Source organism: Canis lupus, chromosome 15, assembly GCF_011100685.1.
Source record: "Canis lupus familiaris isolate Mischka breed German Shepherd chromosome 15, alternate assembly UU_Cfam_GSD_1.0, whole genome shotgun sequence".
NCBI classification, from domain to species: domain Eukaryota; kingdom Metazoa; phylum Chordata; class Mammalia; order Carnivora; family Canidae; genus Canis; species Canis lupus.
This window is the reverse complement of record NC_049236.1, coordinates 55,755,632-55,768,387: the sequence shown is the minus strand read 5'-3', so window position 1 is coordinate 55,768,387 and position 12,756 is coordinate 55,755,632. Positions and strand designations below refer to the sequence as shown.

Genomic DNA, 12,756 nt, shown 5'->3' with positions numbered 1-12,756 from the left:
TTTCCTGCTTCACACTTAGCTAACTCTTGAGGAAATATGGAGATTATTGTAACCCAGTCCAACCTAGAGAAAACAAGTGAAAAACAATTAAAGAGGTAAAGAAATACTTTCTTTGTGGTTTGAAGAAATGTGGTATAAATCACCCAGCAATCTATTTCTGAGACAGGACTCGATTGGCTGTACAGAATCTCGACCTATGAAATCTATAGAATTCTCTCTTTTGCCTCTCCTTTTTTAAATCATAAAGACCTCACATAGGTGTGTGTGTGTGTGTGTTTTTCCAGTATTTGACAAGTGCCACATTTTCAGTATTTCACTGGTTTCTGACTCAACCGTGAGATGATTTGGAAGGCACTCTTCTCATACCTCGGGGAACTCAGTGCCTTAGTCAAGGTGCCTGAGGGATTGGCCCATGTTCCTTGGAGACTAGTGATAAGTCAGGGGTAGAGTCAAAACATTTGTGATTTCTTTTTCTACCCCCTGCCCCCAATATTCTTAGCTCCTTTTCAGTGAAGTTTCTTCCCCTATTGACTGTGACATTTCAGCATATAGCTCTTCTAGGGCACGGTATTTCTTCATTTCTTAACTTTGCAGTGAAAGCTCAATCTTTATGTCAGCCCTTCATTTGTTCCCTTCAAACACTTGTTCAACTGGCAGATATTTTTGTCTGATCATCATTAGGTGTGCACACTTGTCTATTCCTACTAAGCCTCCAACTCTCTGAGGCTGGGGCCTTGCCTGGGAGGGGGGTCTTGTAAGGCTTCCATCTTTGCTGTGCCTCACTGAGCTCTTTCTGTCCGAAACCCCGGGAACTAAGAGGTCCACTGGAAGACAATTGTAAAAACTTGCATTCTGAATAAGTGAATCAACAGTATTTAGAATCCTCAGCACAAGGTAAATCTCATCACATCCTTCAAATTTTCTCCTCCCTTGAGGCTGTCCTGGAATCTTGCATTCCATTCCTGTTTTCCCTTCACCCACCTCCACTGGCTTGTTCATATTTACCCACTCCAAGCCAAGAGATGGTGCCTGCTTTTTCACTTCAATCTAATACTTTTAATGGCCCAAACCCTACTGGGAGAGGCACTCGAGAAAAATAGAGCAGGCAATACTTAAGGGATCATTGGCAACGAGACACCTGCTACACTCTCATTGGAGTCACATCAACACCGGCAATTGCCTTTAGCAATTAGAGAAGTCACTAAGGTTTTCCTGCAACGCGCTGCTGATAGTTGTGGAACCCAACAGAATCCATTTCTTATAACAAAGACAAGTCTCAAGGTTTGATTGGCCTTTGTTTTAAGAGATTTTGTAGAGTTGTTTTTAATGAAGGGCTCTGAATGGATACCCCCACCCCCACCCCCCAATCCTGTCCTGTCTGGTTCACAAGGAGTCTCGGAATCCTGGAAGGTGGCCCGTATGATAGAAAGGACTTCAGATTTCAGAACTCAGAACGTTTTTAACTTATTTTTGTTCAGTGACAAACGCAGACAGATGCTCATAGCTCCATCCAGCATTCTTAGCATTTACCTGTAGTTCAACGACACTGGGTAGCCGGTGTTCAAAGTGAAGGACATTTAATAAATCCAGGCAAAGGAGATTGTGTATAGGACTCGTTCTTAGTGAATTTTCATGTTCATCTTCTCAAAAGATGTCTTCTTTGTGCTTTTGAAGAAAAGTGGTATAAATCATAAATCTTTATTCTTTTGAATAAAGGATGGGCTTGGGAGAACATAAAAAATCAGAGGAAATATTCAGATTTTGGGAAAAACAGTTTTACTGGCGACTCTCATTTTTTAAGGCAGCTGTATAACCTTTAATTCACACAAACACCCACATATCTTTTAAAACCTGCTTTCTCGCCACTCTGACAGTTAGAATTTTATCTCTTCACTGTTAAGATTTCTCTAGAGAGTACAATACTGCATCATTTTGACAAACTTGAATGCAAAGAGATGAATGCTCCTCATCTCTGAAACACTTCAGGGTAAGTTGCTTTAACCAGTTTCCTGTTTTCAGAGGCTATTTTTCTGTCATCCCTTCAGATCTATCAAAGTTCACTTAATTCTTTTAACAGCCATATTTTATAAAAAGTGGAAATCTTTTCTCACTAGTACTTGTAGCTCTGAGGTCTGGAGCCGTACTGACTACTGCTATTATCTCAAGGGCCAGATACACTGAGATGAAAGAAGAAGACCAGTGTGTACAAAGGACCCGTCCCAGCCACACTCTACCTAAGAACTTCTACTCACCCCACTTTCTTCTTGCTTTCTGGAAATCCCCCCTTGCCTGAGGTGCACAGATTTCCAGCAGGGCAGGATGGAACATTTTTATATTATAGTCAGCATTGAAGCTATTTTGCTGAGGGGGCATGGATAGATGTGGAGAAAAACCCAGAATATTAATTGAAAACCAATTATTCCTAGCAGCTGAAAGCTCCCTTTGGCAGTTTGAGAACAGCTTTTAAAATAATAGCGTAGAAAATGTATCATTCAGAAAATTCAATTCATTAAAGTAGAGAAATGGTAAATGAAATACAGTACCCTCTTAGACTAGATCAGGGGTTGATACACTACAGTCTGCAGGCCAGAGATGGCCCCTTGCCTGTTTTTGAATGGCTTATGAGTTACAAATGCTTTCCCCAATTTTTTAAAAGGTTAAAAAACCTCAAAAGAATAATAACATTTCTATGGCTTGAAAATGAAATAAAATGCAAATTTCAGTGTCTATAATAAAGTTTTATTGGAACACAGTCACATCCTCCTGTTGTTTTTGAGTGCTTTTGTGCTATAGCAGAGCTAAATACTTGCTGGGTCAATAGTTGTGATAGACCAGACGGCTCTCAAAGCCTAAAATATTTACTACCCACCTTTGACAAAATGTGCTGACCAGTAGGCTAGATTATTGTATGACAGTTAAACTGATGCCAATTAAATATAAATATTTAATTATAAGAAATGTTTGTGGTAAAATATTTAGTAAGACAATCATGACAAACTGTATATATGAAATAGTCTCAAATAGTTTATTTTCCTTTATCCTGGTGGAAATGTAAATGCCAAGAAAATAAATATAAATTGACATTCATTTATTAATTTAGTTAGGTTCAGTTTCTAGAACAATGCTTGGCACATAGTAGATGCTCGATAAACAAATGAAGGCAGTCAAAAACTGATAAATTGGGGATCCCTGGGTGGCTCAGCGGTTTAACGCCTGCCTTCGGCCTAGAGTGTGATCCTGGAGTCCCAGGATTGAGTCCCACATCGGGTTCCCTGCATGGAGCCTGCTTGTGTCTCTGCCTCTCTCTCTCTCTCTCTCTCTCTCATGAATAAATAAATAAAATATTAAAAAAACCTGATAAATTGTGTGATTGAATAATAATATATAATAATAGTTATAGCAAAAGCTTTCTGGAATATGCATACATGTTAGGACTTCAAATGCATGAGCCCATTTAATCCTAAAAGCCAGTTAGGGAAGGTACCTTCTCGCCCCCATTTTACAGAAGATGAAAGCAAGGCTTACAGAGGGTGTTTAACTTGTCTACTGTTACAAAGCTACGAAGTAACGTGACCAGAGTTCAAAAGAGCCTAAGCTCTCACCATAAGCTCTACTTCTTAAATTTCTAAAAACAACGGACATTTTTAGGTGAGAAAGAAAGGGATGGGAAATTCCAGAAGTCAGTATATAAATCACAGAACCAATTACTAGAATAGGAGCTTATAGATGATTTTTGTTTTCTTGGCTTTACACGCTAATGTTTTTCCACATTTCCTAAAATGAGTAGATTTGCTTTTAATTGCCTTAAAAATAAGAAAAGAATGTTTCTAAAGGAGAGGAAAAACAGCCCAAAAGGTTAACTGTTTCAATTGTTTCTGTAGATCATTTCCCTGCTTCTCTGCAGGCCTCATGTCGGTCTGTCTCCTGTATTGATTTGTGTTGTTGAGGTTCAGGATTAGGTTTCAACTCCCTCTGAATTTTCCTACCTATGAGGATCTCAAGTGCTGTCTGCATATAACTTTAGTCCAGAGACACCAATGGGTAGAACTCCTCAGTGTTTGTCTTTACAAGTCCGAAGTACCATGTCTTTGAAAGCTATGTTGTGTTTTCTACCCACTGGGTTACATTGGTCTCTACATGTAGTCTCCCACTCAAGATGGACTGTTTTTACCTGGACTTTACTATCATTATTTGTTACACTGGCATTGTATTTGGAGTCCACTCATTAAAAATTATATTTATCTTATATCTAAGAAGACAATTGGATTTCAGCAGCCCCAAAACCGTTTAGAAAAGTCCAAGGAAATTAAAAAGGGAGATAGTGTTAAAAACGAAGTTCTTTAGTTTGGATCTGTGGTCTCTCTCTCTCTCTCTTTGCTTAATTGTGTGTTGGTGACTGTGGCATACTTTCCAGAATCTAAAGGACTTTTTACATGCCCAGGCCTAAATTGCAAGGCTAAAAGGAGGTAGATTTTTCTTTTGAATAAAACTGGAAAGCAGATGATCCAAAGGATCAAGGGAATGCTACTAATATTATTGAGGTCACCGTAACAGCAAATTCAAGAGGGGTTAGAGAAGACAACTCTTTCTCATAGTAAAGCCCAGACATAGGTAAGAGCTCTACAAAAGGCAAACCAGCAAGAAGGTGAAATAAATGTCTTTGACCAAAGGAATACAGTCATAGATTGAGAACCTCTTAGGTTATTTAAAAGTGCTTTTAAAAATTCCTGTGATGTGTCTTAGACATTCCAGTCATAATTTCAGAGGCTTCTGTTGTCCAGGCCTGTTAAGAATGAGTTAAGTAGGCTTTTCCAGATCGTTGTGACTACCCCCCACCCCACAAGCATCATTTTGATTTTTAACTTCCAAGTGAAGCCGCCTAACATCATCTCTCAGTGACTTTATTTGGCAGAAATGGGGACTGGAAAAGGATGTGACTAGTTTTAAGCTTGAAGTATCATTTAATGGAACCTTAGTGATCATTCCTGTTTGTAACGACTTCACTTGGGCTCATCATTCTTTATCTAGTCCAGCAGTGACATTTCTAAACTATCAGGGGTGAGACAAAAACAATTAGAGTGACAGATTTAAAAAAAAATCATCTATGTGCACGCAGTTGCAGAAATGACATTTGTTTAAATGTACTTTGTGTGTGAGATTATGTGTGAATAAATGATCCATCACTAAGGGTGCTCCTGTTTCCATCAGAGAAGAAAAAAAGTTTCCATCTTGCTTCTTCTTTCTTTGGGGATTGTAGTGACTAGTGTAAGCCGTGCAATTTCACTTTTAAATTTGTGACTTCTAAAAGTTCCTTTTCTGTGGCCTCAGAAAATCAGACAGTTGCTATTACAAATAGAGAGCAGCTCCACTTAGTTATTGAATACACAATTATAAATGCCTGGACTCTTTCCCTTTTCGTGGTGGCTGCTTTTAGATGTGGAATAAAACCACATTAACCAGAGGACATTGCTATTGGTGATTAGTGGCTTATTCCTGTGCTACATCAATAAAAGGTCTTGTTTCGAAAATCTTTCACTGTCTAACAGGGACTGTGAAATATCATGTAATCAAACTCTTGCATTTGGTAGGTGACAGGGTGAAGCTGTGAGGGACTGCCTAAAGACTCACACTGACTCATGCTAAACGTGCTAACGCGTGTTTGTTTTTTGGATTCTATAGATGGCCGCCCATGCCCTCTCATTCTCTGGGACTCATCTTTATCTCCAGCAAGTAACGAGACCCACTCTTCTGTTAAGCTCACCTGGGGAACTTACCAACAGTCGTTGAAACAGAAGTGCTGGCAAAATGGTCGAGTGCCCAAACCTGAATGGGGTTGTACTGAAATACATCACCATGAGTGGTCCAAGCTGGCACTCTTCGATTTTTTGTTACAGGTAGGTTTCTGAAATCAAATAAGTGGTTCTCTAAGACTGACACTGGGTTATGTAAGTCTAACACTAAGGAATTTTCTATACTTTGAATTTTGATGAAGCCGGAGTTTAAGTTCTATAATGCTATATTTGGCAAGTATAATACTACGTTGCAAAGTTTTAAATTCTTTTGGGAAATATTCAGAAACATCCCTCAGCTCTTTTGTTAGTTTCTGAAGGAGTTCTTCTTCAGTACTTCAGTCTTGCAATTGTCATACTCATTGTAGATCCAATGTATTGAGGAAGCCCATCAACAACTCAAGGTGACTGGTCTTCCCCCATTTGTGGAGTAAACTGATGTTTCCTGAGGTTAAGGACCTCATCCACATTCTGAAAACTTCTAAAAGCTGGAGCTGGGGTTCCCTGGGATCTGTTGATGGTAAAAATTTGACTTCCTTTCACACTGTATTTCCATCATTCCACATTGTGTTTCGTTGGTCACTACACTTACAGCCACCATTTCTCTTGCTTTATAGTATTTTTTTTCAAATATTTCACTAAGATTGGACATTGGAGAATAATAGAATAACAAATATTGACCATCTACATAATTGACACAGAATGTTACAGATTTCTTATAACCCGCTATCTCCTCTTGGCAAGGATCTCACAACTCTCTTCATTCCTTCATTCTGATTACTGCTTTTCTCTTCCTTCATCTTAGAAAAACCAGTTGACTGCTGTTGTTGCATTGCTAATTAGTATTTTGTGAAAATGTAAGAGTGTCTTAGGACATTTGCAAAACTTCTCCTTTCGGTGACGTGTGTGTGTGTGTGTGTGTGTGTGTGTGTGTGACATTGTGGGAAGGAACTAGAGACAGGTAAAAATGTAAGAAGGAAAACAGGTTAGTACAACAGCACAGACTTTCAAGGGATTAGGAACTTTCAAGGAGAGGATGATTTATAGTGTCAGTGTTGTAAAACCACCAGTGAGAACTGAGCTAGAGAGCAGGCCATTTGGCAAAATTGCAGTCAAGAGTCACAAAAAAACTGTGTTAGAGTCCAACTATGAGGCTCAGACTGGTCTTAAGCATTGTATATGTATTAGCTCATTATTCCTTTTATTTAATATACTAACTGTGAGATAGTCATCTTCTCCCCAATTTATAGTTAAGTAAAAGGGAAACTGAAGCATAAAGAGGTTATTATCGAGAACTGTGGAAAGTCTGAGAGCTTACCTTTCTGTAAACTAACAAATTAACCAGCCACATGTTCGTAGATGTTAGCAGAGGGAGGACAAAAGACTCCTGGGCCAGAGGCCAACAGATGACTTCAATTCTCATGGTATAGCAAGTGGCATGAGCTTCATGTCCCTTTGCCCCTCAAGTCCCATTGTGACGATACAGAATGGCCCTGGTGACTGCTACCTGTAGTGGTTTGTTTCACTACAGAGGAATTCTAAGCTTAGGAAACCCCTAATCTTATGAGAGGTTGCTAGCAAACCTGCCCAACATTGCCCCAGAAGCAGACATTATCTTTATCATCTTGGTCAGGAGATAAATCAGATCTGCTTGCCACATCAGTTGGAAACACTCTTTGTATCTTCCAAGGCTGTTTGCTATACTAATATCCTTGGAGAGACAGTGCAGAGCAAAATCTGATGTAAGACGTTTGGAAATGCCATGGATAATTGTTTCTTAACAGTTATCTAACTTGTTTGATATTACATAACTAGTAAGTTCCTAAACTAGTTTTCAGCAGGTTTGGCTAATACTCGATTCCATATTTTTAATCATTATCGTATGGAAACTACCAGGTTATTCTTAGGTGAATGAAGGGTGTTGGTGTAATAAAACGTGTTAGCAATAAAGTGAGGAATGAGTGAAGATTTCTAGGGCTAAGTAGGTGAAGGCCGTGTGTTTGGAGTGTTGACAGTGTAGAGGTTGAAGTTTCTGAGAGTGATAAGTAGAGGCAGGAGGGTGAAGAGATCCATGAACATGGCAGTGAAGTCTATGAAAAAAGAATGACCCTGAGGCTTGTAGTTGAGGAACAAAGATCTACTCTACACGGAATAGAGGGCAAAACCTTTGAAAGTTGTCTCTAGTGACATTTATGTTAATTCTGGAAACTTCAAGTAAATTGCCTACCTTCTGTCTTTGTCATTCTCCTCTCTATTGAGGGAAATCACAACTATCATTTAATCAATGAAGATGTGTTTATGCAGCATCTACTGAGCATTATACTGTAGAAAACTAACACAGGGGTAGCAAAGTAGTAAAGATGGTTAACCCCCTTGCCCTAACCCAAGTTTAGTTTTATAAAAAATCGCTTAGGAAAGTACAGTGTATGAAACAAATATAGATACATGTAAGAAGGGCTGGATGAAATAATATAAAAGTTCTTACTGGTATGAGGTTAAGGAGGGGAGAATACTTTGCCATGAAACAGTAAAGAAGGAAGAGTTTGAGCAAGATCACAGGCTGTAAATGATAAAGAGGGTGAGCACAAATGTGAGGAAGGATATGGGGTTGGCAATTTTCATATGATATTTAGGGCATCCTAAATATACCATTTGTCTGAAACAGTGTCTTTTAGGGGAATAGTGATGGCTCCTGCCTATAAGCGATATGATAGATCATGGAGGAAGAGAGCTTTTTTCACAAGAGGTGTGTTCACATTGTAACTTCTGTTCATTACCTTGACTAAGAATGAATTCCAGCTGAACCACAGTTCCCTGAGTATATCAGCAGCTTTAAACATTGTACCTACCCATTGTCTATGACCTTGAGGATGAATGTAGACACATCTCTATTATAAGTTTTCAATGAAGATAAATATTTTAAGTCCTTAAACTAATACTATTAATAATCTAACAATCATATAACATTTGCTATGTGCTTGGCACTATTCTAAGCACTCTGTACGGAGCACTAAGATATTAACTTATTTAATCCTCATAATGGTCCTATGAAGAAATTTTTATTATTATTCATATTTTAGGTATGAGGAAATTAAGGCAAAGAGAAATTAAATAATTTGGCTAGAGTCACAACTGGTATCCAGTAGGATCTGGAGCTCAACTGAGGAGTTCTGGTTTGAGAGACAAACTTCTAAGCAATGCTTCCTCCTAATCATTTGATAAAGTAATGGCACCATCATTTTCCAATTTCCCAAGCCAAGAATATGGGGATCATTTATATGCCTCATGGTATTGACCCTCACATCCATACAATGACCCAGCCCTTCTTCTTTCAGGAATGGCTTATGCTCCTGTTTTAGTTCAGGCTTTGTAATTTATTACCTGGATGACTCCTTTGAGTCCACTCAAACTGTTTAAGCCAAGATCACCTTTGGCTTGAGATATTGAGAATCAGGCTGCTGTTATCTCTGCAGGAACTGATTCTATTGGCAGGTCAGTTCTATTTGTAATCTGCCTTCTTGCTCTTTCTGCCTGGGGAAGGTTGTGGGGGTGTCTTTCACATTCTTGGTAATCCATGAGCATGTGTGTTGCAGAGATCACATCCTTTTTTACTGGAGATTGGAGTTCCCAATTTTGGCTCTGGCTAAAGCATTGAATCTAAAAGTCAGAAGTTAATTCTATTGTCAAGAGTTAATTTGATTGGCATCTACAAAAGTATTTCAAATTATATATATGAGGATGGCGTCTATGAGAATAGAGTTTTTTTAATTCATTCAACATTAACTTGCTTCCCACAGTGCAACAGACAAAACGCTAATTTCCTCCAGATGCTGCAGCATTTTACAATTTTACCAGTAAGGTATTATAGTGTGTGTTTCCCTCTTTCTTGCCGATCTTGGGAAGTGGAGAACTAATTAATATTTTTACTGATTTTATGGAGGGTAGCAAGGTCTTTTATATTTCCAGTTTTTTTCATTATGAATGTGATTGAAGATATCATATTTTCAAATATTATCTATAGTCCATTTTTTGTGAGTTGCATGTTTATATCATTGTCCTTTTTATTGTATTCCATAGCTTTTCCTTTTTGATTTATAAAAACATTTTGTATATCATGAAAATTAATCATTATCAATCCTATATATCTCAAATAGTTTTTTTACTTTGTTGATTTTCATTTGACTTTGTTCATAGTAGATGTCACTCAGAGAAATTGTATGTTTTTTGTAAGATTATATCTTAATTGATCTTTTTACTTCCTGTATTTAGCATCATACAATGTTTATAGAGAGATGCTTATTAAAAATGTTTGCTGAACAAATAATCAAATAAATGAAAATGCGTAGGCCATTTTTCAGGAGTACCATAATAGTTTTCTCTTATACAATAATCCTTCTCATCAGTTACACTGAAATGTTTACTTTAAAGTCAAATATATTCCTTATTTAAACGGTGATTGGGAATGTGTTGGTAGTATATTGGGTGGGTTTTGTTAACAATCTTAGAAAAGTTCTGCCTGAAGTAAACTAAAATCATTTGTTCTATGATGCTACAGCAAGGCAAGAGAATACAGAACCCAGTTGTTAATTTTCTGTACACAATATTCTTTTTGTTTTACCCAATTAACAAATCTACATTCATAAAGGCTATGCCATTTTACTGTAAAATGTGATAGAGGCACAAGTAACCTTTTATTCTTGAAGCGTGGGGGTATGAACTGTAGAGACAAAAATTCACCTTCCTTAGGATGACAAAGAATAGTATTCTAGAGAGCATTTTAGTTTATAAGATTTGGGAAATTTCTATCAAAAGGTCATATAAAATAACAGGAAAAGATTTAGGATGTAGAAAACTTAGTTTTTGAGCTCAGAGATAATCTGTTAGGAACTGATATCCTGGAGCCAGCCTGCTAAATTTCAATCCTAATTTTCAATACTATTTTTTAACATTGATAAGTTACTTAACCTCTCTCTACCTTGGTTTCCTCAGGAATAATAATATTGTTTATAGAGAGAGCTATTGAGAGAATTCAATGCATTTACACACATGAAGAATTTAGAATAATGCCTGGTACATAATAGGTTCACGGAGTATTATATATTAAGAAATTGACCAGCCAGAAATAATAGTAGAGGGTAATATCAATATAAGAATTAAAGTATTTTATCATTTTTATTCATTAAATTGCCAGTCATTCCCAGATCGTTACATTTTTCTACTCTTATGTACTTATATTAGAGATCTTGGCCTATTAAGTTTTAATTATTTTTGACTAGTCTGTCTTTTTTAATAAGCTGTGAATTTCTCAAGGGCAAGTCCCTGTCTTATCCAACTCTGTAACCTTTCAATTAGTAGTAGAGTATCTGAGATTGTCACACTCAGGGTGTTATTTTTTTTGATTAAAGAAAACTAGTTATATTAAAATATTAAATCAAAAGTGCCAAATTAAAAATGTGAAAGAAATAAAATTGTAATTGCACCAAAGAAATGAAGTTTTGTAAAATAAGAGAATTAGAAGTTTAGAAAATGAAAAATCAAATGAATAGAAAATATTTAATATTTTTACTATTTATTGGAGTTCTTCTTGTACTTACATTTTCTAAGTATAACTTTATTTCATGGGCAATTAAGGAGTGTTTAGATAGAGGAGGACTAACAGAGATGTGTTTTTGGAGCTGTTTGCTTCCACCTTCACAAAATAAGTTCCATATATTTCTTTCCATGTGGACTGGACAGACTTTTTTGGGCCCCTTTCTTTCCCAGACACTTGGCAGGTTTAGTGCTGGTGAGAAGATGGATGAGATCCTGTCCCTGACCTCAAGAGTTATGGCAGTCTAAAAACAGAGACAATCATAACAGAATGTATCAAGTGTCATAACCGAGTTAAGATTAACATCCTTTGAAACAAATAAGGTGCTATTAGTTTTTAGAGATGTGTAGAGAATGTGGACAGAGAATGTGACATTTAATGTAGAGACTGAAGACCTTGCAGGAATCAGGTGAGTACAGGAGACAGGGTTTCGGAGAGAGGGATTCTAACAAAGGGCTAAAGATGTAAAAAAAAAAGTTCTGAATGGGAAAAACTATGCTTATGGAAACTTCCTGTTCCATTAGGTAGTTTCCTCCTCAGTGACTGTAATAAACTTATTTTCATAAATTTAACAAACAACAATAATATGAATTGGTATGTCTTTTATCAACTCTCTTAGCTCTTACCTGGCTTCTAATGATTAAGTTCTGGAATATAATACATTATATTAATAAGTGTAATCTTTGACCTATTCTCTTTTATTCTTTATCTATGCATCATTTTTTTTCAATTAATGATGTGATAATAGTAAAAATAAACATTCCGATCAACTATCATCTAAACAAGAGAAAATATAACTTTTCATTAAAAGAGTATTTGTTTCTGCAGGAATATCCAAATGCTAGGCAGAGAAAGATTCCAACTATGGCCTCCATGATAGATTATGAAGGTCTTCCCAGCATTCTCCTCCTTTTATCCCTACTACTCAGTGATCAAGGATTTTGTCTCCAACTTTCTGAGATCACTCACAGACAGACACTCTGACAGCAAAAGGCATAGCAATCCTGGGTCTTGGACCCTGGGATTTCTAATAGTTTGGGTCAGTTTTGCTGTTTTGCAGAAGTAGCACTGTCAATCTAAATAGCTTGTAGCCTAAATAACTTGTAGCATTAAGTCCAAACAAGAAAATAATAGAGGTTTTTTTTTTGTTTATTTGCTCGCAAACAATGAGAAAAGATGTAAGTCTTATATAAGATATAAGACTGTCTTGTCTTCAAGTAGCAAAGAAGGTGATTAGCTTTGGCTATATTGGTTGCTGAGTTGGCAGGAATTTGGGGAACAAAGATGGCCAAGGATCACAGGGTTTTGAAAATACTACTGCTTCATAAAAAGAAATCTTCACAATTTCTTTTTATGTTGAGAATCACAGGGGTTCAC

At 37.0% G+C, this 12,756-nt stretch overlaps 1 protein-coding gene across 1 annotated transcript in view; it reads left to right on the top strand.

Annotated features, from left to right (window-relative positions):
• Positions 1 to 12,756, top strand: part of GASK1B (golgi associated kinase 1B) — a 46,074-nt gene that overhangs the window by 10,595 nt on the left and 22,723 nt on the right. Inside the window, exon 2 of the mRNA XM_038559097.1 lies at positions 5,680 to 5,894. Within this exon, the coding sequence (XP_038415025.1) occupies positions 5,680 to 5,894 (215 nt within the window). The remainder of the gene's footprint in view (positions 1 to 5,679; positions 5,895 to 12,756) is intronic.